At 42.3% G+C, this 26,436-nt stretch overlaps 1 protein-coding gene and 1 non-coding gene across 2 annotated transcripts in view; both read right to left on the bottom strand.

The window, feature by feature from the left end:
• Positions 1–707: 707 nt before the first annotated feature.
• The window catches only part of KLHL6 (kelch like family member 6), a 51,303-nt gene continuing 25,574 nt past the window's right edge, over positions 708–26,436 (bottom strand). The window contains exons 3-7 of the mRNA XM_029069774.2: positions 22,881–23,330; positions 8,549–8,786; positions 6,189–6,391; positions 1,992–2,205; positions 708–1,055 (exon numbers count right to left, since the gene is read on the bottom strand). Coding sequence (XP_028925607.1) covers positions 754–1,055; positions 1,992–2,205; positions 6,189–6,391; positions 8,549–8,786; positions 22,881–23,330 — 1,407 coding nt within the window. The 3' untranslated portion in view covers positions 708–753. The remainder of the gene's footprint in view (positions 1,056–1,991; positions 2,206–6,188; positions 6,392–8,548; positions 8,787–22,880; positions 23,331–26,436) is intronic.
• On the bottom strand, positions 4,213–4,350 carry LOC114817222. Its single transcript, XR_003765068.1, has one exon. It is a non-coding gene; the product is annotated as a small nucleolar RNA SNORA7 (small nucleolar RNA).

Here is a 26,436-nt window from a genome sequence, read left to right as displayed (position 1 = left end):
CTTGATTATTTTCTCTCTTTTGATTCAAATTCCTTCCCTTCATCTTGCTGGAAGACAACCCTCTTTCAAATGAAGAGAATGTTCAAGATTATTATGTAGAAGACCAATTCAAGGCTTCAAATAGCCCAAAATATCTGTCATATACATGATGTACAGTGGCACAAGGGAGAAATGAGAGGAACAGTCTTTTCCAGACAGACCTGAACCAGGTCCTCACTTTCTAGACAAACAAGCCTCTTTTCCCTAGGCTTCGTGGGCTTGGCTTTGACAGTAGCATCCTCTGATTTAAAGCCTGAAGGGGCTCTCTCCATTGCTGTTTCCCTCCTCGCCCCTTGGGACCGAGGTTCTGGATTTAGTTGAAAATGAACTTGAGGTTATTCCTATGCTTTGGTTGTGGCTTCCCGGGCAGAATGAGAATTGGATTCTCTTCTGTGACTCTCAAGTGACTCTCAGGCAAGTCAAGCAAATGCAAAACAAATCTTCTCAAAATAACCTGATTACTTCAGTAGTGAAAATGAGATGTTTCCTGTTTTTAAGCAACCAGAGCAAATATAAGGAGGTCTCCTCCAGGAGCAGGATAATCTGGGTTTTGTTCAATCCACAGAAGCCCAGTTCTGTCTACAGTTAACAACCAACCATTAGAAGGAAGGATGAGTGTTGGGGTCATAAGGCAGATGAGGATTAAGGACGCATTTCGATACCTGCCCTGGTTTTCTTTAACCAATTCTTCCACAACCTCCCTGCTTTGAAGGGTCAAACTGAGACAGCTCCAGGGACAGTCCTCCGGATGTGGGTGTAGGACTTCCTGATGGTGACGCTGCCGTGGTGAGACACACCCCGGGGCAGGACACACTCCTCTGTCAGTCTCTGGATCTCTGTGTCCCAGCAAAGGACTGTGGCTATCACCTCGTTCTTCTCATCTCTCCCTCCAGTGATATAAAGCTTGTTGTTGCAGGGAGCTATTCCACAGCTGGCTCGTTCATGGCTGAGTTGGGTCACCAGGCACCAGACGTCTTCCAAAGGGCTGTAGGAATAGAGTGCTTTCATCGCCCCACCTGGAGTGGAAAAAAGAAAAATTGCTGAAGTGGAAAAAAGAAAAGGAGAAAAATGCTATCATCATCAGATACCATGGATGATGATGGTTGTCCTCTGGCTCCCTTGGCCTATTCATTTCAGATCAAAATCACTTTCAGTCATAAATTTCGGGATCAGTGAGTCAGAATGTATTTTAGGCTTGAATTATTTGGATCATTTGCTATCACTGAGTCCACACTCTGGCCAGGCCTTACATTGCACCAGGTGAAGAGGAAAGTTGGCAATTTAGGCTAATTAGAAAACCCTGGGGACGATTCAGGAAAAAATATGTTAATAATGAACTCTGACCCTAGGGACAAATTTGAAAAGATTTCAGTAGCTACGAAATTTTCCTTTGTTCAAAACTTCCTGAGAAGTTTAGCAAACCACTAATCACTGTGACATAGATGTAAAAGAGCAACATGCAGATGGTCCAAAAAGGGGTCCAAAATGTTTCAAAGGCAGTTCTTAAAGATGGCCTATAAATTATTTTTAGATGGTCTCTCCATACATTTCAGAGCAAGCCACTGGACACCTGATGGATTCATCATGTTTTCTTTATCCCAGGCATTTGAAAAATAATTTTAAAACACAGAAGAGATTTCCAAACGTTTTGAAACTTTTGAATTTGTCACACCATTATGTAATGGTTTCAAAATTGTTGGTGGTCTGTGTGAGTGTGTGTGTGTGTGTGCATGTGGGTGTGTGTGTGTAATCTCAACCCTGGTTAAATGATTTTGAATGACCATTCTTCCTATCTGAGTAAATGTGAAGGGGAAGATACACATTTTACATTCCCATTCTTCTTTTCAAAACATTTAGTTCAAATTTAGTTCTTTGGATCCAATAGACCCTCAAAAATGATCATTTCTATTCCAAAAATGCTAGTGAGCCACACTAATTATTCCTTCACTTACCGACAACATAGATGTGGTTGTGGAAACTCACAGCATTGATGCATTTTGCCTCTACTGGCATGGAAGACTTTAAACTCCATTTATTTGTGGATGGGTCGTAACACTGTGTTTTATCTGTGGCTAGCTTTCCATTGGGGCCTCCCCCCATCACATACAGCTTCTTCTTGTAGCTGGCTGCTGCAAACGAGCTAACGTGGATCATGAGCGGAGCAGCCTGAAACATGGGATTAGAATCAAGACAGCTTCATTAGTGGGGAAACAAAACTACATTGGTAGCATCAGACCACATCCTTCTGGCTCCTTCCATGTTCTCCTTCCCGCTCTCCTTCCCACCCATCTCTTCTCCCTCAATTGGGATATCATTTACAGGAGGAAGACTACTCTCCTCAAAGGTGCTTCACTGCTGCACGTTGCACTGAGGGGAAACTCCCTCCCCCTTTATATTCATAACCAACCAACCATGAAGCTCCCTTCTTTCAGTCTTATGAAAATCAAAACTCCTCCAAGAGGCCTTCCCCGAATAAACTCTCATTTCCCCTACTCCCTCTTCCTTCTGCCTCACCATAGCACTTGGTTTGTGCCCTTTATTTAACCTATACTCAGCCCCACAGCCTTATGTACATAGCCACAGTTTATTTTAATGTCTGCCTCCCCATTTAGACTGTAAGCTCCTTCTGGGCACTAAAAGTGTCTATCAACTCTGCTTTTTTGTGCTCTTCCAAGTGCTTAGTACAGTGCTCTGCACACAGTAAGCATTCAATAAATATGATTGACTTAAAACTGGCTTTTGCTTCTGTGAAGGTGAATTTTGGGGTCCAACAGTCGATTTATCTGACCTAAAGTGAAACTAGTAGTGTCTTCCTCTACCAGTAGACACACAACACAAGTTCCCAAGGTTGGGGGATTCTTCTTTTCCAGAATTAGGCATAAGCCTACTTCCTCTTAAAGTGGAGGCACAGAAGGCTATTTTCTCCTTCCACCCTGAAGGACTTATGGGTGGTGCCATTGCGGGTTTAATATGCCCAATAGATGCTTACACATGCACACAAGCATGAACCCACACACACACACACACACACACACACACATTTGTGTATGTATATTATATATATATTGCCCCCAAATGACACACATACTTAAATAAAATACCATATGTGGGGTATGGTATTTTATTTATATATGTGTACGTGCATGCACATAGATACACATACAAATATATGCATATACATGCACACATACATAGTATGTGTCTGTGTCTAGGTTATAGATAGCTAAGCACTTACTAAATGCCAGGCACTGAACTAAGCGCTGGGGTGGCACAAGCAAATTGGCTTGGACCTAGTCCTTGTCCCACATGGCGCTCACAGTCTCAATCCCCATTTTACAAATGAGGTAACTGCGGCCCAGAGAAGAGAAGTGACTTGCCCAAGGTCACACAGCAGACAAGCGGTGGAGCCAGGATAAAAACCCACCACCTTCTGACTCCCAGCTCCGTGCTCTCTCCAGTACACCATGGTAATGTAATGGCTGAGTCCTCAATATCACATGATCTGGGTACCCATGGCCCTGTAGTAGTAGTAAAAGAGGAGGAGAAGCCATCCAGTGCTTTGAACATAGTAAGTGCTCAATAAATACAATTGATTGGTTGACTGAGGAGGAGGAGGAGTAATTAATGAGCACTCACTTGGTGCAGTGCACTGTACTAAGTGGTCTAGACTGTAAGCTCATTGTGGGCAGAGAACATGTCTGCCATCTCTGTTGTTTGTACTCTCCCAAGTGCTTAATACAGTCCTTAATACAGCTTAATAATTTAAGTACTCAATAAATACCATTGATGAAGATGTTTGCAAATAGAAGATATCCCCCATGTAAAGTGCTAACTGGACAATGGAAATTCAAATGAACGAATCCTTGCAGGGTCCAAAGAGAAGAATGGCTCACATCTTCCCTCAGCTTGACCAAAGATCAGACATGTCCAGCAACGAGCCCCTTGTCTTGTTGTCTTAAGCCATTGAGTTGTTTCCGATCCATGGCGACACCATGGACACATCTCTCCCAGAACGCCCCGCTCTCCAACTGCAATCGTTCTGGTAGTGTAGCCATAGAGTTTTCTTGGTAACAACCCAGAAGTGGTTTACCACTGCCACTTTCCACTCAGTAAACTCGAGTCTCTGTTCTCGACCCTCACCATGCCGCTGCTGTCCAGCATGGGTGAGTTTTGACCTGTAGCTGATTATCTTCCACTCGCTAGCCACTGTCCAAGCTATGAATGGAATGGGTAGGCCTCTGCTTGACTCTCCCTCCCATAGCCAAGTCTGGTAGAGTCCTGGAAACTCTCCAGGTGCAACCCTGAGAGGGGCCCGGGCCCCTAGCACGCAACAAAAAATTGATCAGGGTTAGAGATGGAACCTGCACTCACCATTAGACCACAGTCCTAGTAGTAATAGTCCTAATAGCATTTATTAAGCACTTACTGTGTACAGAGCACTTTACTAACTGTAGGGAGAGAATACACAGGTAGGAATTAGACATCATCCCTGTCATTCACGGGCATCACACAATATGTTGTTTGTGATTTTTAAACTCATCTTCAATCCCACAGACAAACTTTGGCTGAGTTTGACCTTCTCATATATGCTTATGCTCACACACCTGGTCAAAGCCAGCAGGGCCTTGCTATGGGTTTTCTGAAATAGACCAGGACCTTTAGGAAACTAAGACTTCTCAACTGAGAAATCTCACATGAGGGAAAAGGAAAAAACATTGCTCACTGAACATCTGGGAGGATGGTTTGGATTTAACAAGTTAATGAAGGAGAGAAAAGAATTAATCCGGTTCTATCCTGTTCCAATAAATCAATCATACTTATTCAATGCTCACTGTGTCTAGAGTGCTGTTCCAAGTGCTTAGGAGAGAACAGTGTACAATTTTGCAAAGGGTACAGTGTACAGAGTACAATTTTGCCTTAATTGTTGATTGGCCCCAGTTAATACCACCCAGGAATTTTAGTCACAATCATGTTGGCTTTCATCTAAGGAAAATTTTTAAGAATGAGAAGTCTTAATCTCCATCTAAATCTTGTGGTATTCATCAGGTGATATTTTTCTCCTTGACCTGGTGGCCTTCCCATACCCCATAGTTACCTGAGCTCTTGGCCATTCATCCCTCTCAGCAGAATTTTTAACCCATTTTAACCTGCCATTTTAGTAGTCCACTCCTTGGAAGCCAGGGAATAATGCCCTCATGGGTTTCCAGATTTAGGGCTTAAATCACTATTTTCTTCCCACACAGTTTTTGGACTGGACTTCCAAGTTTCACTTCCTCTGGTCCCTCACAAGGCCTGAAAATTGCCAAGCAGGGCTGGGAAGAGCTAAGAGATTCTGGGAGGAGCTAAACAAACCCAGAATTCAGTTTTCCTCATCCCTTAGCTTGGCCAAATCTAATAATAATAATAATAATGTTGGTATTTGTTAAGCGCTTACCATGTGCCGAGCACTGTTCTAAGCGCTGGGGTAGTCACAGGGGAATCAGGTTGTCCCACGTGGGGCTCACAGTCTTAATCCCCATTTTACAGATGAGGTAACTGAGACACAGAGAAGTTAAGTGACTTGCCCAAAGTCACACAGCTGACAAGTGGCCGAGCCGGGATTCGAACCCATGAACTCTGACTCCAAAGCCCATCCTCTTTCCACTGAGCCACGCTGCTTCTCTAATCTGCCTGGTCTTCCCCAGCCAGGCCCACTTGCACACTTCATGAATGCACAGGCTCTTTTCTCTTTGTTGTGATGAAAAGTTGGCCCCATAGACAGCTATGGTGTCCTTTTGAAGGGACCAAAAAGGCTACTGGATGCATTTTAGCAGTCACCTACCTAAACTCACCTGACTTCCTGAGATTTGTATGGCAATGTTCATCAAATCTACAAGTGCTAAGTCCTCATTTCCTTTTAGTCCTCCCTTTAGTAAAGTTTCAGACTTTACTCTCCCCTTTGAAGTTTGCGGCACCTGTTATACTGTACTCTCTGAAGCACTTAGTACAATGCTCTGCACACAGAAAGAGCTCAATAAATACCATTGATTGATGGACTGATTGATTGCTCCCCCAATTTCCCATGATGGACTATAAACCCTGAGTTGAAAAAAGCCTTGACTTTTTTTAAAGGAACTCTACTTTACCCCCCAAATTTAACTAAAATGTACCTCTGACCAACAGTTGTGGAAGGGATCGTATGTTTCAACATTGTTGATTCTCTGTAAGCCATCAAATCCTCCGATCACGTATACTTTGCCTCCTAACACCGCCATTTTGTGTCTCCACCGACCAATGTTTAAATATTCTATTTGGATCCATTTGTTGATGGAGGAATTATATTTCCAGACATCATGTTGTGTTTCCTTTCCCCCTGTAATGAATAAAATGAGTGGATGTCACAACATTAGCTTGATGACTCGAAAGCTTAATCATACCCCATGCCTATGAAACAGTTTTCACAAACCAACTCCCCTTTGTAAATAGTAGCTATTGGAATTTGGAAAGAACAATCTTCTAGGAATTGGAACACTAAACTTCTCAAGCTATTTCTGCCTTGACTTTGGATTCACTGGCTACTTTGACTTCTCTGTGTCTTGGTTCCTTCATCTGAATTATGGGATTAATATTTCTACTAGAAACAATATTTCAACTGACAGCACGGTAAAGGACAGCCTTTTTGTGTGCACTATATGGGTAGGACTATATGCCTCACCATAGTTTATTAGATATACACACACATACAAAGAGAGAGAAAGAAATACATTAATGAGGTATTTGTATATCACGTGAAACATATTTCTCTTATGAAAACAAAGGAGAAAAAAATCAGTAAAAGTGATTTGAACTCCTGGGAATTAGGTACTATATAAACGCAAGGAGTTGATGGTGTTTGTTTTGATCAAAATCCATGAATCAATAGCATCTGTTGAGCACTTACTAAGTGCAGAACATTGTACTAAGCTTTTGGGAGAGCACAATATAACAGAATTGGTAGACATGTTCCAAAATTAAAGGTATTGTTTTCCAATCAAAAAAAGGTTTTAGAAACGTTGTGTTTCATCTGGCTGTTCTTGGACTTCAACTTGGATTTTTCCCCATAGAATATTGATTAATGGAGCGTCACCTAGGCCTTGGCATTTTTCCAGCCCATGGTGAAGAGTTTGGCACAGGAACAAGAGTAGTCATTGGCCTTAGGCTTCCATTCCACCCCTACCCCAACACTCCTGCTTATCTCCCACTCGACCATGGTCCTTCTCTTGCTCTCCAGACCGGATCATCCAGGAGAGATTCTCATTTCCCTATCTGCATCACTTATGCACTTGTATCTGGGTTCCCTAGGCATTTTTTATGGTAATTGTTAAGAGATTATTATGTGTTAAACACTAAGTGTTGGGGTAGGTACAGGTTATTTTTTTTAAGCTATTTGTTAAGCACTTACTATGTGCTAGCCACTGTTCTAAGCTTTGGGGTAGATAACAAAGTAATCAGTTGGACACAGTCCATGTCCCACATGGGGCTCACAGTCTTAATCCCTATTTTACAGGTGAGATAACTGAGGCACAGAGAAGTGAAGTGATTTGTCCAAGGTCACACAGCAGACAAGTGGTGAAGCTGGAATTAGAACCCATGACTTTCTGATTCCTAGACCCGTGCATTTACTAAGTGTTTTCTGAAGGCAGAGCACTATACTAAGCATTTGAGAAAGTAAAATATAAAGGAGTTGGTAGATATGGATCTATTGTACATTGTACAATGTGCTTAAGAGAAGCAGCATGGCTCAGTGGAAAGAGCCCGGGCTTGGGAGTCAAAGGTCATGAGTTTGAATCCCAGCTCTGCCACTTGTCAGCTGGGTGACTGTGGGCAAGTCACTTCACTTCTCTGTGCCTCAGTTACCTCATCTGTAAAATGGGGATTAACTGTGAGCCTCACGTGGGACAACCTGATTACCCTGTATTGCTTAGAACAGTGCTCGGCACATAGTAAGCGCTTAACAAATACCAACATTATTATTATTATTATTGTATCTATTTGTATCTTGTATTCAAATCCGGCCTGTGTTTTCATTTAACCCATTTCAATCACCATCTTCCTATCTAAGAAACCACCTCCTTCCCCTCCTTCTAGACACTCCTCTTTGATTCACTGCTTCCAAGAAGTCTGTTTTGAGACATAGCGTTGATTGGACAGTTAAGGTGAAAGGAGAGCTGAATGAGCATGTTTTCCCTGTCTCACTTAGCTGCCTTACTTTCTTAAGACTTCAGGAAATGTTGAATGCTAATACATCCCCAGAGCTAAATACAGTGTTTTGCACACCATAAATGTTCAGCACTCATTGTTATTAGTTAATCAATGTCAACAAAAATAGCAGTGTGGCTTCTACATTCTGCAGCCTTCCAAGACTTAGGGATTGTCTTTGGAGTGGCCTGATGCCAATTTTATAAAATAGAGAATATCCCTCAGTTGCCCTGGCTAAAACGGTAGTCTGAAATTAGTATGAATTTAGATGGGGCAGTCCATCAACCCTTACCTGATATGTAGACCTCATTTTTCAATGTCACACAGGCAAATTCTACCCATTTTTTGTTCTCACTCTCTGCTTCCTGCTCAGTGATGGGGAGTTTGGCCACCTCCAGGCGACTGCGTCTCAGAGGGTCCAGGCAAGTCACTTCTGCCACGAATTTTTCATCTCTGGTGCATCCTCCGATGATCATGAACACCTCCGATTGAAACTCGTGCATCCTGGGCTTCGTTCTCTCAGAAATTATCTAGAAACCAAAGTTATGGAGTGATGAAAACAAAATAAATGTGATCTCCATCACTGGCAATTTAAAACCATAGTGTTCATTGGGCCTAGTGATGTCATTTACACGATAACAATAATCATCAATCAATCACATTTATTGAGTGTTTACTGTGTGCTGAGCATTGTACTAAGCACTTGGGAGAATATAATTTAACAGAGTTGGTAGACACATTCAACTAGCTCACATCATGCTATTATTTCAAAGAAAAATAACTGGATTTTTTTTTACTGTTGACATATATTTTGTAGAGGCAAGTTTTCTTTGGGTTGACACAAGGTCAAGAATATCTTCACCTATTCTTGACAGTTTTACCAGGCGTCCCAGCACCTCCCCTGACAAGAATTATAGCCTGCAGCCATACAAGGACAGAAAGACAGGGAAAAGACAAGGAGAGAGGGATGGAGGAACTTTTTTCCTGCAATGATCCTTCCACCCTGTCCCCAGTTACAGATATGCATACCTCCAACCATACTATCTCCCAAAAATGCTTTCTCTTGGCAACCATTTTTTATGGTATATGTTAAGTGCTTACTATATGTCAAGCACTGTTCTGAACATTGGGAGAGACACAAGTTTATCAGGTTGGACACACTCCCTGTCCCACATGAAGGTCACAGTTTATATTCGAGGGTGGAGTTAATCCCCATCTCACAGATAACTGAGACAGAGAGAATTTCAGTTTCTTGCCCAAGGTCAAAGTAAGCAATTGGCAGAGCCAAGATTAGAACCCAAGTCCTCTGACTCCCAGCCTTGTGCTTTTTCCACTAGACCATGCTGCTTCCCATGTCACTAGAACCATGTCATTAGAAAACTGTTGGAATGGCAGCTAAGCAATTCTCTGGATATTTTAATGTATACCATAATTTGGATATTCAGCATCACTTTTTTTTCCTGAAGAACACTTTAATTGTCTCAATTCCCTGCATCACTTCACCAGTGTAAACAATAATAATAATAGTAAAAATAATAATGAGACATTTGTTAAGCACTTATTAAAGAAAAATAAAAGTCTTAATGCCACCAAGGAAATCATAATTTTCTAAGATCAATCAATCCATAAATCAGTGGTATTTTTAATGGTATTTGTTAAGGGCTTACTATGTGCCAGGTACTCTACTAAGCATTTGGGTAGATAACAGAGAACAGCATGGCTCAGTGGAAAGAGCCCAGACTTGGGAATTAGAGATCATGAGTTCGAGTCCCGACTCTGCCACTTGTCAGCTGTGTGACTTCAGGTAAATCACTTAACTTCTCTGTGCCTCAGTTACCTCATCTGTAAAAGGGGGATTAACTGTGAGCCTCATGTGGGACAACCTGATTACCCTGTATCTACCCCAGTGCTTAGAACAGTGCTCTGCACATAGTAAGTGCTTAACAAATACCAACATTATAATTATAACAGCTAATCAGTTTGGACACAGTCCATGTCCCACCTGGGGCTCCCATTCTTAATCCCCATTTTAAAGATGAGATAACTGAGGCAAAGAGAGGTGAAGTGACTTGCCCATGGTCACACAGGAGGCAACTGGTGGAAATGGGATTAAAACCCAGGTCCTCTACCCACTAGGTCATGCTGCTTCTCTGTGTTTTCTGTGTGCAGAGCACCTTACTAAGTGCTTGGGAGAGGAAAGGACAATCGAATTGAAACTTTCCCTGTAAATAAAGAAATTACAGTTTAGATAATATCACAATTCATTTTCACAACTCTTCCTAAGGAATTTTTTTTCCATCATTGAGCTACATAATTCTATATGGAGATGGGGTTGGAATCCTAGTCTTTTCCCCTGAAAAATTAGGTAAATTTCCATTATGCCAGAGAATCAGGTGGCATTTCTCAAAGGAGGAATTTCTGGGGTTGGGGTTTCAGGAGACTGGTGATGTCAAGAATTCTACCCCGAAGGCACCAGACTCAAAACAAGACTCTGTCGCTACCCTGGAAAAGTACAGCTTCCCATAAATCTTGGGACAAATGCTCGAATGCCCAAGTACCATCTGGGATGATGAAATTTGTTGTGCAAGGAAGGTTGTTTAAAATTCTTTTGTCTTCAGAGTCTTGTTATATCTTGCCTGTAGAATAGGTGTCTCCTGTGTATGAACTAGTTTTAAGATTGTTGGATAATTCAGTCTACATGTTATTAATAACTGAAAAGCATAAGAAATGCCTCAGTTACTCTGTACTTTGAATGATGTAATACTTGGGGCAATAGACAAAAGAAGATGAATCAATCAGTTTAATTATGAAAAATAGCAAGTCCCCCAAAGGCCATAATAAATCATTAAAAAGTACTCTTTATTAAGTGCCCTTTCAGTATTTCAGATAACTTCTGCCCTTTCACCCATCAAAGATATGTTCCCTCAACTTTCATTGTTGTTCCAAGTATATTTCTTCTCGTGCAAATAATGGTCTCTTGAGAAACACAGGTAGAATGTGTCTATGTATCAAACCAGATTTAGTGAATCAACATTCATAAATCCTATAGTGATGGTCAATTATACTTATCTGTATTTGAATAGCATTTAGGTATTTTTACTGTTATGTACACAGGAAAAGTAATGTTTTGTTGTAAATGTCCCAAATTTCCCAGAAATTTTTAAACTAAATTTTCATTTATTTCATTGGGAATTAATCAAGCAAATAATCTCAAGTGAAATTGTTAAAGTGGTTTTCTAAAGTTGGGCGGAAAGGTCAAGAAACTAAGACAACCTACAGAAAATAACACTAACCAAAACAAAAAATGCAAACCTAGGTAAGGAGTCAGAGAGATGAGACAAAACAACAGCCCAGTCAGAAATTGTGACTCATCGACAAATGGTAAAGTAAGAACACTTTAAAAAACGGATTAACTGTCTGTTGCCAGGTCGATTCAATCTGAAGGATACCAAAGAGTTGTTCAATTCTTCCTTTTGTTTATTGATTTGTGTTGAGAAAAATTCAGAGGGCAGGAGGCGGGGGACTGAGTTGATATAATTGTTTTTGATTACACCTGAGCTGGACATAGTTTTCCCCTCTAAATCCATACCAAATCTATCTCTCTGTCATAAACAATGACCTTTTCTATTGATGGTTTGCAGAATCTCCCTAAAATCTCCCTGTTCCTCTCTAATCCCTCCTTTCTCTAGACAGTAAGCTTGTTATAGGCAGGGAGAATGCCTGATAATTCTGTCATATTGTACTCTCCCAAGAGTTTAGTATAGTGTATTGCACATAGTTAAGTACTCAAAAAATGCCACTGAATGATTAATTTCTTCTGCCCCTTCTTTGACTCTCCCATCTTTCCCATTATCTAATATTGGCTTTGATGACACTGTCATCTCCTGGCTCTCCTCCTATCTCTCTGGCCTTTCATTCTCAATCCCTTTCACGGGCTCCTCCTCTGCCTCTCACCCTCTAACAGTGGGAGTCTCTCAAGGTTCAGTTCTGGGTCCCTTTGCATCTTCCCATTCTCTTCTATTCTCCACTCCCTTGGAGAATTCATTTGCTCCCGTGGCTCCAACTACCACATCAACGTGGATGATTCCAAAATCTACCTCTCCAACTCTGACCTCTCCTCTGCAATCTCACATTTCCTCATGGCAGCAGGACATTTCTACTTGAATGTCCCACCTGACATCTCCAACTTAACATGTCCGAAAGAGAACCCCTATTCTTCCCAGCCAAATCCTGTCCTCCCCATGATTAGACACACCATCATCCTCCCTGTCTCTCAAGACCAGAACCTTGGTACTATCCTCAATTCATCTCTCATTTAACCCGTATATTCCATCTGACACCAAATCCTGACAGTTCTACCTTCACAGCATGGCTAAAATCTTCCCTTTCCTCTCCAGCCAAACTGCTATTTTGCTGATCCAAATGCTTATCCTATCCTGTCTAAAGTACTGTTTCAGCCTCCTCGCTGACCTCCCTGCCTCCTGTCTTTCTCCACTTCAGTCCATACTTCACTCTGCTGCCCAGATCGTTTTTCTAAAAAAGGCATTTAGTCCATGTTTCTCCACTCCTCAATAACCTCCAGTGGTTGCCCATCTACCTCCACATCAGACAGAAAATCTTTACCATAGGCTTAAAAGCACTCAATCAGCTCATCCTCTCCTATCTTACCTCACGAATTTCCTACTACAACCCAGGCCACATGCTCCACTCCTCTAACACCAACCAAGTCACTGTATCTCAATCTCATCTATCTCTCCACTGACCCCTTGCCCATGTCCTCTCTCTGGCCTGGAACTTCATCTTCCTTCATATCGGACAGACTACTACTCTCCTCATCTTCAAAGCCTTATTAAAAATCACATTTCCTCCAAGAGTTCTTCCCCGAAGAATCCCTCATTTCCTCTACTCCAATGTCTTTCTGCTTCACCTATACACTTGGCAAACCACCTGGCATAGTGGATAGAGCATGGGCCTGAGAGTCAGAAGGTTGTGGGTTCTAATTCCGGCTCTGCCACTTGTCTGCTGTGTTACCTTGGGCAAATCACTTAACTTCTCTGTGCCTCAGTTACTTCATCTATAAAATGGGGACTGAGAGTGTGAGCCCCATGTGGGACAGGAACTGTGTCCAACCTGATTTACTTGTAACCACTACAGCATTTAGTACAGTGTCTGGCACACGGTAAGCGTTTAACAAATACAATTATTATCCTCTAGACTATAAGCTCATTATGAGAAGGGAACATGTCTGTTTGTTTTATATTGTACTCGCCCAGGCTTTTAGTTCAGTGCTCTTCATACAGTAAGTGCTTAATAAATACAAGTGAATGAATCTGAACTCTTTTAGCAACCTCAGCCCCACAACACTTATGTACATGCACATAATTTATTTGGATATCTGTCTTCTCCACTAAACTGTAAACTCCTTGTGGGCCGGGAACATGTCTTCCAACTCTATTGTACTGAACTCTCCCACGTTCTTTATACTGTGCTATGCACCCAGTGAGTAAGTGCTCAATAACTATCACTGATTGATTGATTGATGGTATTATTTATTGAATTGTAAATTGCTCATGGGTATAGAATGTGCCTTATGCTTCAGGTGTTCTGTATTATTATATTTGTTGATTATGAAGATGGTATCATTATTATTATTATCATCATCATTGTTATTAATTGTGGTATTTGTTAAGCACTTACTGTATTCCAAGTACGGTAGTAAGTACTGGATAATCTGGTCAGGAAATCTGATCAGATACAGTTCCTGTCTCATATGAGGCTCACAGTCTCAAGGAGGCAGAACAGGTGATTTAACCCCCATTTTAGAGATGAGGAAACTGAGACACAGAGAATTTAAGTAAATTACACAAAGTCACAATGTAGGCAAGTGGTGGGTCTCAGCTCCCCTGACTCCCAGGCACATGCTCTGTTCACTAGGCCAAACTTACTGTTCACTCAATAAATTCTATAAGTTCTAATTATTACTATGCCCAAGCCAGGAGGGCAGTCTTACATTTAGTGGTACATTCTGTAGACTGCTAAATTGATAAATGCATCTTCTTTAACACTGCAACAATAAACTCACAAAATTATCCTGGTAAATATAGTTCTTTGTACGAGAAGAAGACACCATTGATAGTGAAATTCACTCACTGGTACCATTTGTGTCTCAAAAGGCCAATGCAGGATCCACACTCCCAACCACACTGCGCACACACAAAGACTGTCCCTCGGTATGCTCATTCATTCAATCATATTTATTGAGTGTTTTCTGTGTGCTGAGCACTGTACTAAGTTCTTGGGAGAGTACAACATAACAATAAACAGACACCTGTGTCTGTGGTTTGCATCTGTAGTCTGAGAATGTGGTTTGCAGCACCTTGTGCTTGTCACCTCCTTGTCTTTTCTGATAGCGTCTGCTATCACTCAATTCATCAATAAATCAGTAGTATTTATTGAGCATTTACTTAGTTTTAAACACTGTATTAAGTGCGGAGGAGAGTATTCCCCTCCTTTCAAAGAGCTTACAGACTAATGGGGGAAGCCAGACTCTACAATTATTTACTTTTAGTGGAGACAGGAAAAAGAAGTCTATTCATAAAGATGTGTATGCTCCAATGTCTTCTCTGACTCTACCATGTTGAACTGAATGATGTTTTGGATCCATCAGATCTCTAAACTTCTGATGTTGCAAAGTGTCAGAGGGCAGCACTAGGTGAGAGTTTGAGGGGAGGAAAGGGGAAGGAAGACAGGCAAAGATTTGAGAAGGCCACTATGAGATCCACTAATTTGGTACAGGTAAATTTAAATTAAAGAATGGAGGTAATTCTTCAAACAATTCAAAAGAAAAAACTCATAATCAGATTGAAGGAAAAGTGGGGTTTGAGGCTGAAATATCTGTCTACCAGCATAACTATACAAAATTAGATTCATTCTCCACTACATTAACCAGAACAGAAGTCATCTCGATATTAGACAACTTGGGATGTAAAATGGAGGACTAGGAACTTCCTTTGACTCTAACATCACACATCTAAAGCCCTGTCCCTTTTTTTGCCCAGAAATGAAGGTATACAACATTCATTTCTTCCATAATTACTACCCTTCTGCTCTGAGGCATTCATTGTTTCCATGATTTTTAGCAGTAATCAAGTTAAATGAATATGACATGCCTCAATATTACGTGATGGTCCTAAAAATCTATTAACATTCATTATAACTATTTTTTATGGAGCACTAGCTCCATTTTCCATGACTCATGCTCACATATACACCCCACTTAAAGTCTGGGAACTATTTCAGTCATTGGCTTTCCTTACTTCAGTTTCTTTTTTCACCATTAAAAAGATTTTAATGCTTTTGCAAGTTTTATAACTGCAGCTGGGGCTTAAAATTTCATTTTGTGAAAGGTTTAAGATCTGACAGGAATTTTCTTTCTCCACCAAAGATAAATGACAAGATAAGAGCACTACAAAGGTGAGAAGCAGCGTGGCCTAATGGATAGCACTCTGGTCCGGGAGTAAGAAGGACCTGGGTTCTAATCCCAGCTCTATACCATGTCTGCTCTATGACTTTGGGCAAATCACATCATTTCTCTATGCCTCAGGTACCTCAGCTGTAAAATGGGGGTTAAGACTGTGAGCCTCATGTGGGATAGGGACTGTGTCCAACCTGATTTTCTTATAACCACCCCAGCACTTAGAACAGTGCCTGGCACATAGTAAATGCTTAACAAATAGCACAGTGATTATGTTACTGCCTAAAGGACACTGTATTTATGAGAGTCACTGAATGAGAGGGATTTCTGAAAGAGATTTTCAGAAGTCTTCCTAACTATCCCCCTTTCCTCCAGGAAGAATGGGATCAAAACTATCCAGGTGAGTGGTTGATTTACTTCTTATCTTGACCTACTAAAAGCCTGTAAAAGCACAGGCCTGGGAGTCAGAGACCTGGATTCTGGTTCCACCTCCGCCACTTGCCTACTGTGGGACCTTAGGCAAATCACTTAATTTCTCTGTGCATCAGTTTCCTCATCTGAAAATTGGGAATTGGACATCTGTTCTCCCTTCCCCTTAACCTGTGAGCTCCATGTGGATCAGAGACTCTGTTGATGGCACTGCATCTACCCCAGTGCTCAGTACAAAGTTTGGGCATACTATGTGATTAACAAATAGTTATCGTTAATATTTATTGAATACTCCCTAGATTTATATCCTTGCAATAAATGACATGAGAGAGTTTCAGAATGTAGAGAAGATAGAGTCCCAGTTCGTAGGAAATCTGAGAATGAGAAACCTTCAGCTAGAAATAAAATATGCTTTCGATTAGCTCCAATGGTGGAGGGCAAATATAGTAACCAAAACTCATTTATGATGCAACAGAACAATTTTGACTTTTCTCCCAACCCATTGTTTTTTTTGATAGAGTTGCTAAAGAACTAATTTGACTTTCACCTCTGCCTGACACTCTTGGGTTTCATTTTCAGCTGTGAGGTGGGCACCACCGGTTCAGAGCAATCATTGCAGCTGCTCATAGACTTCTGAGACAAAGCACAGAGAAGAACAGAGCACTTATAGTAGCCGACTTCGAAGAACCATATGGTATGTAATCTAATGGAAGATGATTGTGTGTGTGTGTGTTTTCACATTCACTTGGATATGTGTGTGTTTCGCAGTGTTGAGAATAAGAGTGGGAAATCCAGGGTGGTGGGCCAACTTAGAAGCAACATGGCTAATGGATAATAATAATGTTGGTATTTGTTAAGCCCTTACTATATGCAGAGCACTGTTCCAAGTGCTGGGGTAGATACAAGGTAATCAGGTTGTCCCACGTGAGGCTCACAGTTAATCCCCATTTTACAGACAAGGTAACTGAGGCACAGAGAAGTTAAGTGACTTGCCCACAGTCATACAGCTGACAAGTGGCAGATCCAGGATTCGAACCCATGACCTCTGACTCCCAAGCCCAGGCTCTTTCCACTGAGCCACGCTGCTTCACTATAAGATAGAGCACTGACCTAGGAGTCAGAAGGACCTGGATTCTAATCCTGGCTCTGCAACTTGTTTTCTATGTGGCCTTGGGCAAGTCATTTCACTTCTCTGTGCCTCAGTCACCTCATCTGTAAAATGGGGATTTAGACTGTGAGCCTCACGTGGGGCAAGGACTGTGTCCATCCCGATTTGTTTGTACCTACCCCAATGCTTAGACCAGTGCCTGGCACATAGTAAGTGTTTAACAAATACCACAATTATCATTATTATTATTATTCTGTTTTACAAGCCTGTTGAAGGCTGCCCACATAAAATTTCCGGTGCTTAAGTTATAATAGGAGAGGCGCTGGCGAGCTGAAAACTGGCACCTTTCCCATCACTGAGCAGGTTTATTCAGGCTGGCGTGCTGAGGAGCCCAGCGGATTGTTGGAGAGGAAGAAGTGGCTGAACCTCTGCCACCCAGGTTTCTAAGTGGCTCCTGGCCTGCAAGTGGCAGCCTCCTCCACCACTCAGCAACACCCACGGGCTGGACACTGTGCAACCAGAGAGGAACTCTGAGTTCAGAGAGGTCAGCAGAATTTGTCCCACTTCCGCTCAGAGGTCCTGGCTAGAAACTCAGATTTTCCCATGTTTCTCACTGATGAAACTGTTACTGAATCCGTGTAGACTGTAAGCTCACTGTGAGCAGGGAATGGGTCTGCTTCATTGTTATATCGTACTCTCCCCAGCGCTTAGTACAGCGTTCTGCACACAGTAAGTTTTCAATAAATACTATTGACTGACTGACTTAGTTCTAATCCCAGCTCCACTGTTGGGTCACCGATCCCCCCACTGATGCTATTGTCCTCATTATTATTATTATCATTATTGCTTACTATGTGCCAAGCACTGTTTTAAGTGCTTGCCTAGATACAAGTTAATTAGGTCAAACAGTCTCTGTCCCACATGAAACTCACCTGGGGTGCTAAGAGGGGAATTTTGCTTCCTACCCTATTCCAGTCCCAATTCAGTACTGTGAAATGCATTTAAAGCAAAACCAACTGATTAAAAACCTGCGGTCTTGTGATGGTGAGTCAGTGGTCTGAGGCACCACAATGTGTCATTGGAAACAACCCACAGAAACCTACCGCCCCAAAGCTTTATTTCATAATAGCAAAATGGCCACTCTCTCCTTTCATTCATTCATTCATTCATTCAATCGTATTTATTGAGTGCTTAATGTATGCAGAGCACTGTACTACGTGTTTAAAATGTACGATTCAGCAACAGATAGAGACAATCCCTGCCCAACGACAGGCTCACAGTCTAAAAGGGGGAGACAGAGAGCAAAACAAAACAAGCAGGTAGGCATCAATACCACCAAAATAGATAAATGGAATCATAGATATATACACATCATTAATAAAATAGAGTAATAAATAATGTATATGAATATACACAGTGCTGTGGGGAGGGGAAGGGGGTAGAGCAGAGGGAAGGAGTAGGGGCAATGGGGAGGGAGGAGGGGCAGAGGGAAAGGATGGGCTCAGTCTGGGAAGGTCTCCTGGTGGAGGTGAGCTCTCCTGACACTGACTGCTTTCGTTTACACGAAGTATTCAATCAAACATATTTATGGAGTGACTGTTGTGTGCAGGGTGCTGGAACAAGTATGCAGAAGAGTAAAGTAGAACAAGACATAATCCCTACCCACGAGGAGGTAACCCTATATAAGAGGGGCAGACAGAAAGTTCCCTCTACTTCTTAGATCTCTAATATTCTCCATCCACATGAAGTAGGAAGAGCTACAATCCATGGACCAGAGCCCCCAGGGGTCTGGGGCTGATGGAGTCCCACTCGGGAAGTACTGGGGCCACTCCCGAGGGTAGGGGGGCTACCGACAGTGGTGGAGATGACAGGACACCCCTCCACACACTCAGAATCCAGGTGGCCTCTAGCCCCACATCTTTATTTAAATGTTTTATTCTTTGTAAATAACCTCAACTACCATATTTACTTGCATAATTGCCCCACTTTTTGAATAGCAATAATAACTGTGGTATTTGTTAAGCACTCACTATGTGCCAGACCCTGTTCTAAGCACTGAGATAGATACAAGATAATTGGGTTGGACACAGCCCCTGTCCCACAATAAGGCTCACCATTTTAATCTCCATTTTACCAGTAAGGTAACTGAGATACAGAGGAAGTGAAATGACTTGCCCAAGGTCACACAGCAGACAAATGGTGGAGCTGGGATTTGAAACCAGGTCCATCTAACTCCTGGGATTGTACTCTATCCTTTATTAATAATGGTACTTGTTAAGTGCTTATTATGTGCCAAGCACTGTTCTAAGGACTGGGGTAGATACAAGGTAGTCAGGTTGGACACCGCCCCTGTTCCACAGGGGGCTCACACTCCTCAACCCCTTTTTACAGTTGAGCTAACTCAGGCCCAGAGAAGTGAAGTGACTTGCCCAAGGTCACACAACACACTTGTGGAGGAGCGGGGATTAGAACCCATGACCTTCAGACTCCCGGGCCTGTGCTCTACCCACTAAGTCAAGCTGCTTCTCCATTAGGCCATGCTGCTTCTCTAGGCCACATTACATAGTATTTGCAACCCCAAAACAGGAAGGTGATTATGAGATAGAGAATTAAGAATGACGACAAGGGGAACAGCAGAAAAAAGAGAAGAAATAAATGAGGTGAAAAGGAGAGAAGGAAGAGGAAGGTGAGAGGGCAATTGGGACTGCATCTCTTACAACTACTGATCTCTCCCAAGTGCTGCTAACAGTAAGCACTCAGTGAAATACACTCACCACCCCATCTTATCTTCTTCTGTCTGAGCCCTTTCCAAAAACCAAACTCTCCATCCTTTGCAATGAGCCCGCATCTATGACTTGAATCCATTCTGATCCATTTACTCCTCTTACTCTGAAACAAGCATGTACTTTTCAAAGAAGAAGCTCCCTTCCCAGAGCGAGACTCTACCTGCAGCAGTAACTTGTTTTGACCCTTCTATTCTTCTTATCCAGGTCAGTGCCACTATCACTACTTACAAAAATAATCTTTTGTTTCTTCCTCACAAATAATCTTTTATTTTCTCCTCACAAATCTTTTATTTCCTCCTCACAAATCAGCACAGGGGGTTATGTGGTGAAAATAATTATGTGAGCGAAGATGGAATGTATTGAGCAACTACTATAGTCAGAGCATTGTATCAAGTGCTGGAGAGAGTCCCAGAGAATTGGTAGACATGGTACCTGCCTTCAAGGATCTTACAGTCCGGCTGGGAAGACTAACACTAAAATAAATACAAAGGTATAATAATAATAATTGTGATAGTTGTTAAGTGCTATACGCCAACTGTTCTAAGCACTGGGGTAGATACAAAGTAATCAGGTTGAACATAATCCCTGTCCCACCTGGGACTCACAGTCTTAATCCCCACTTGCAGATGAGGTAATTGGGACCCAGAGAAGTTAAGTGACTTGCCCAGGGTCTCAGAGCAGACACGTGGCAGCACCGGGATTAGGACCCACGTCCTCTAACTCCTAGGTCCGTGCTCTTTCCACTAGGCCATGCTGCTTCTCATAGGATATGCATGTAAATGCCACAACAGGGAGTGTGGGAGGTGAGAAACCAAAGGAGCCATCAGCCAGTAAATGGTTGAAGACGGCGGGTAAGGAAGGGAGGGTAGAACTAAGTTTTTTTACAAGGTGAGTGGAAATGGAATCAGAGACACAGGTAGGTTCTAATCCTGCCTCTGCCACCTGTCAGCTGTGTGACTTTGGGCAAGTCACTTAACTTCTCGGTGCCTCAGTTCCCTCATCCGTAAAATGGGGATGAAGACTGTGAGTCTCACATTGGACAACCTGATTACCCTGTATCTACCCCAGTGCTTAGAACAGTGCTTGGCACATAGTAAGTGCTTACCAAATACCAACATTATTATTAGTACTAGTAATATTAATTTAACTGGGTGCAGTGCAGTGTACAAAAGGCTTGTACAAAACAAGAAAATGACACATTTCCTGCCCTCAAGAATTTTATACTTTAATGAGGGAGACAGATATAAATATAATCAATTATAAATGGAGTAATCAAAATAAATAATCAATTAGGCAGCTGAATAAGCCTATTTACTAAGGTGCTGAGGATGAATATGAGTGTTTCATATAGTACAATAAATGCCTGATAGATGATGATAGGGTAGATGATGCCTACAAAAACTGCCTTTCTGACCCTGAAATTTCAACTCAGAATTGAGTGGTTCTGAAAATTACTAGCTTTCATTCTCCCTCCCTGCTTTTTCAAAGAGCAATCTCTTTGACAGATTTATCATCTTTCAGCCATTTGAGAATGTTTTCCCTTTCTCCTTCAACAGCTTGCCAGCAGGTTCAAGAAATCTGGAGGCCAGTAAAACTTGTTACGGCCACTCGCCATTTCCATCAGCCCTTGCGCACCTTGCCCAGTGTCAGAAATCATAGGGGAAGTTTATGGGAACAGTAAGAGCCTGAAGAATCCCAATTTTTCTGAAGGTTATAATGATCATACAGTGATCCAGCACTTAGTTCAGTCCCTGACACACAATAAGCCCTTAACAAATACCAGAATTATTATTATTATCAATGTAACATTTGTTATGCACTGACTATGTGCCAAGCACTGAGCTGGGATAGATTCAATATATTCCAGTTGAACAGAGTCCCTATCCCACAAAGAGCTCATAGTCTAAGGGGAAAATAGATCAGGTGTTTAATCCTCATTTTACAAATGAGGAAACTGAAGACTGGAAAAGTTAAATGATTTGCCCAAAATCACACAACAGGTATGCCTGATTTAGGACCAAACTCTCTTACCATCCTCATCACCATCTTTGTCATCGTCAACATCATCAGATGATTTATTGAGCTCCTATTGTATACAGAGCACTACATTTTAAGAGTTTAAAAATAATAATAGTAATAATATTTGTTAAGTGTTTACAACAGGCCAAGCACTGAACTAAGCACTGGAGAGATAAGATTACCAAGTTCCACATGCGGCTCACAGTGTAAATAGGAAAGAGAATAGATATTGAGTCCCCATTTTGAAGATGAGGGAATGGAGGCATAGAGAAGTTAAGTGACTTGTCCAAAGTGACACACAACAGGTAAGTGGCAGAGCTGGAATTAGGACCCAGGTCCTCTGACTCCCTGGCCCATGCTCTTTCCACCAGGTTACACTGCTTCCCAGTGTGTTAGTAAAAGAGTACTAGTATTAGTAGACTGGATCCCTGCTTCCCAACTGCTTCTCAACTGTATATATTTTCGTCTCAACTGTATATATTTTCGTTACCCTATTTATTTTGTTAATGAATTGTACAGCGCCTTGATTCTATTTAGTTGCCATTGTTTTTACGAGATGTTCTTCCCCTTGACTCTATTTATTGCCATTGTTCTCGTCTGTCTGTCTCCCCCGATTAGACTGTAAGCCCGTCAAACGGCAGGGACTGTCTCTATCTGTTGCTGACTTGTTCATCCCAAGCGCTTAGTACAGTGCTCTGCACATAGTAAGCGCTCAATAAATAAATACTATTGAATGAATGAATTCCCAGGAGTTTACAGTCAAGAGGCCCTTATATGTCCGCCTTTCAATCCTCCATGTTTAACTCACCTCGTTGCCGGAAAGGTGATACATTCTTGCTTCTTGTAGAAGTGAGAAGACCTCAGGGCACTGCCTAATGAATGGGTCCGCTTCAACCGTCTCCACAAAATACCAGGGGTCCAGAAGAGGCAAACGAACGTTCTCGAGCACAAAGGGGAGGAGGGAGAGACGTTCCGAAGGTTTATGACGGACCCAGCCCATCACCATCTCAAACACCTGGGCCTCCTCCGTCACGTAGAGATCGTCACTCTTCAGAGTGTGGTGGAGGGTGTCCACTGGAAGTTCCAGGAATTCCTCGTGATTCAGGACTTGGGAGAAGTTCTGGATGATGTAGCCCTGAACTTGCTTCTTCAGGTGGTCCAGGGAGTGGGTGTCTGCCAACCTCAGGATTCCGACACAGTTTTCTGGGTGAAGGGCTTCGGTGAGAAACGTGGCACAGGCATCCACCATCCGCAGAAACTACCCGAACAAAAAGGATTCAGTTTATAATGGAGAAGGAGCACCGCCCCTACTCTTATTTTTGCTTTATCATGGTGATAGTCTTCCCTTAGTGATGGAACTATACTCCTCACTCCAATCTATCGATATACCAGTGATTATGATGATGATGGTTTTTGTTAAGCGCTTCCTATGTGCCAAGCACTGTTCTAAGCACTGGGGTAGATACAAGGTAATCAGGTTGTTCCACGAGGGGCTCACAGTCTTTATCCCCATTTTACAAATGAGGTAACTGAGGCACCAAGAAGTGAAGTGACTTGCCCAAGTTCATGCAGCAGACAACTGGCAGAGCTGGGATTAGAACCCAGGTCCTTCTGACTCCCAGGCTCATGATCTATCAGTTAGGCCATGCTGCTTCCCATGCTGCCATTAATGCTTATTGTATGCAGAGCAATCAATCGATCGATCAATAAATCGATGGTATTAATTGAGCTGGTTGTGGGCAGTGGATGGGTCTGTTTATTGTTATAGTGCACTTTCCCCAGCTTTTAATACCGTAAGAATTCAATAACTACAACTGAATGAATGAATGAATGAATGAGTGCCTACTATACATAGAGTATTGTACTGAGCGTTTGTGAAAATACAACAGAATTAGCAGATTCATTCCCTGCCCACGACAAGCTTGTAGTCTAAAGGGACTAAGTGCTTAGGAGAGTACAGGGGAAGCAGCGTGGCTCAGTGGAAAGAGTCTGGGCTTCGGAGTCAGAGGTCATGGGTTCAACTTCCGGCTCTGCCACTTGTCAGCTGTGTGACTGTGGGCAAGTAACTTAACTTCTCTGTGCCTCAGTTACCTCATCTGTAAAATGGGGGTTAACTGTGAGCCTCACATGGGGCAATCTGATTACCCTGTATCTCCCCCAGCGCTTAGAACAGTGCTCTGCACATAGTAAGCGCTTAACAAATACCAACATTATTATTATTACAATATAAGAATGTTGGTGGACATGATTCTTTCCCACAAGAAGCTTGACCGATTAAAACAACAAAGGATAATGGCCCTGGGCCAGCCCATAACAGTCTTCTAGACTGTGAACCCGTTGTTGGGTAGGGATTGTCTCTATCTGTTCCCAAATTGTACATTCCAGTGCTTAGTACAGTGCTCTGCACATAGTAAATGCTCAATAAATATGATTGAATGAATGAATAATCTGTTTGCCACTGCTCCTAGTGAGAAAGGAGCATATTATTGTCATTGTATTTGTTAAGCACTTACTATGTGCCAAGCAGTGTTCTAAGCACTGTGGGAGATACAAATTAATCAGGTCAGACACAGTGCCTGTCCCACATTGGGCTCCATGGTCTAAGTTGAATGGAGTATAGGAATTGACCCTATATTTTACAGTTGAGGAAACTGAGGCACAGAGAAGTTAAGTGACTTACCCAAGGTCACATAGCTGTCAACTGGAAGACCTGGGATTAGAATCCAGATCCTCTGATTTCCAGACCTGTGCTGTTTTCACTAGGCCACATTGCTCCTCATAGAGTAGTGAACAGAGAGCAGTGAGCAGTGAGCAGAGCATAGAGAAGGAGAGAGCAGGGGTGTGGAAGTCAGAAAGATCTGGGTTCTAATCCCGACTATGCCACTTGTCTGCTATGTAACCTTGGGAAAATCACTTAATTTCCCTGGGCCTCAGTTATCTCATCAGTAAAAGGAGGATGAAAAGTGTAAGCTCCCTGTGGGACAGGGACTATGTCCAATCTGATTAATTTATAGCTACCCTAGTGCTTAGAATAGTGCTTGGCACACAGTAAATGCTTAACAAGTTTTATTATTATTATGAGAATGTGGCTGCACTCTCACCCAGCAGAGCAGAACTCATGAGGGAACTTTTAATAAATCTAACAGTCATGTGGAAGCACTCATTCATTCATTCATTCATTCAATTGTATTTATTGAGAACTTCCTGAATGCACTCTCCGGGAAGTCAGTAGCTGGAACTCTGAGCGAGGCCAAGATTGAAATGAGGAAGAGGGAATTTGTTTTTGTGTTTCCAGAACCAGGACTGGCAAATTGGAACAGCTGTTCCAGGATCCAAGTCTTAGGCACCCAAGGTGCTGGAAAATTTTCATGGGACAAAGAAAACACTAGCTCTGATTTAGATTAGCCGAGTGGCTTTCAGATGCTCCCATATATTCAATCATATTTATTGAATGCTTTCTGTGTGCAGAGCACTGTACTATGCTCTTGAGAGAGTAAAATATCAAAATAGACACATTCCCTGCCCACAGTGACCTTACAGTCTACAAGACACCATCCAGCCAAGGATCAACTCTTCCCTGTTCTCAAGACCCTTGCTGGGACTTTCCTGTCCAGCCCTTGAGAGGGTCCCACTAGCCATGTTCCAGCCCACCAGCCCCCTTCACTTGGGTCAAAGAAGGGCTACCTCCCACCTCTCTCTCCACAATCGCCCAGTGAGTTCCCACCCAAATAGGAGCCAGCAACAGAAACAAAACCACAATCAGGCATCAGAAGCAGAAAGGGCAGTCGATTTTGCAAGAAGTGGCTAAAAGAGGAAACCTTAACAAGAAGTCAAAAACACCCTGGAAAGAAGTCATGCCTTCTCTTCCTCCTTGCTTTCATGCCTGCCCTTAACGAAGGACCTGGGCAGTCTGGTTCAATGCTGTGGAAGCAGGCCCAGACAGAGGCAGATGTAAAACTGTCCTAAATCTGCATTTATCTCTAGAGTCCCCCACTAGACTGTAAAATCTCACTGTCCGAAGGGTGTCTACCAACTCTGATAGATTGAACTCTCCCAAGTGCTTAGAACAGTAGTCTTCACACTGCTCAATAAATATGATTGATTGATTGATTGATTACCTCTAGAGAGGAAGACTTTTCCCACCTGAGTGCAGCTTCCTCTAGGCTGAAGCTCATTGTGGGCAGGGAATTGTCCATTTATTGTTCTCTCCAAGTGTTTAGTACAGTGTTCTATACACAGTAAGTGTTCAATAAATATAATTGGATGAATGAATAAGAGAGAGAGAGAGAGACACCAAAGCCCCTGGTTCCCCCAGATTGGGGCTGTAGGGGTTGAACTGAAACTTCTATTCAGACCTTCAGCTC

Source organism: Ornithorhynchus anatinus, chromosome 1, assembly GCF_004115215.2.
Source record: "Ornithorhynchus anatinus isolate Pmale09 chromosome 1, mOrnAna1.pri.v4, whole genome shotgun sequence".
NCBI lineage: Eukaryota > Metazoa > Chordata > Mammalia > Monotremata > Ornithorhynchidae > Ornithorhynchus > Ornithorhynchus anatinus.
The sequence above is the reverse complement of the archived record's forward strand: the minus strand, read 5'-3'. Positions and strand labels throughout refer to the sequence as shown.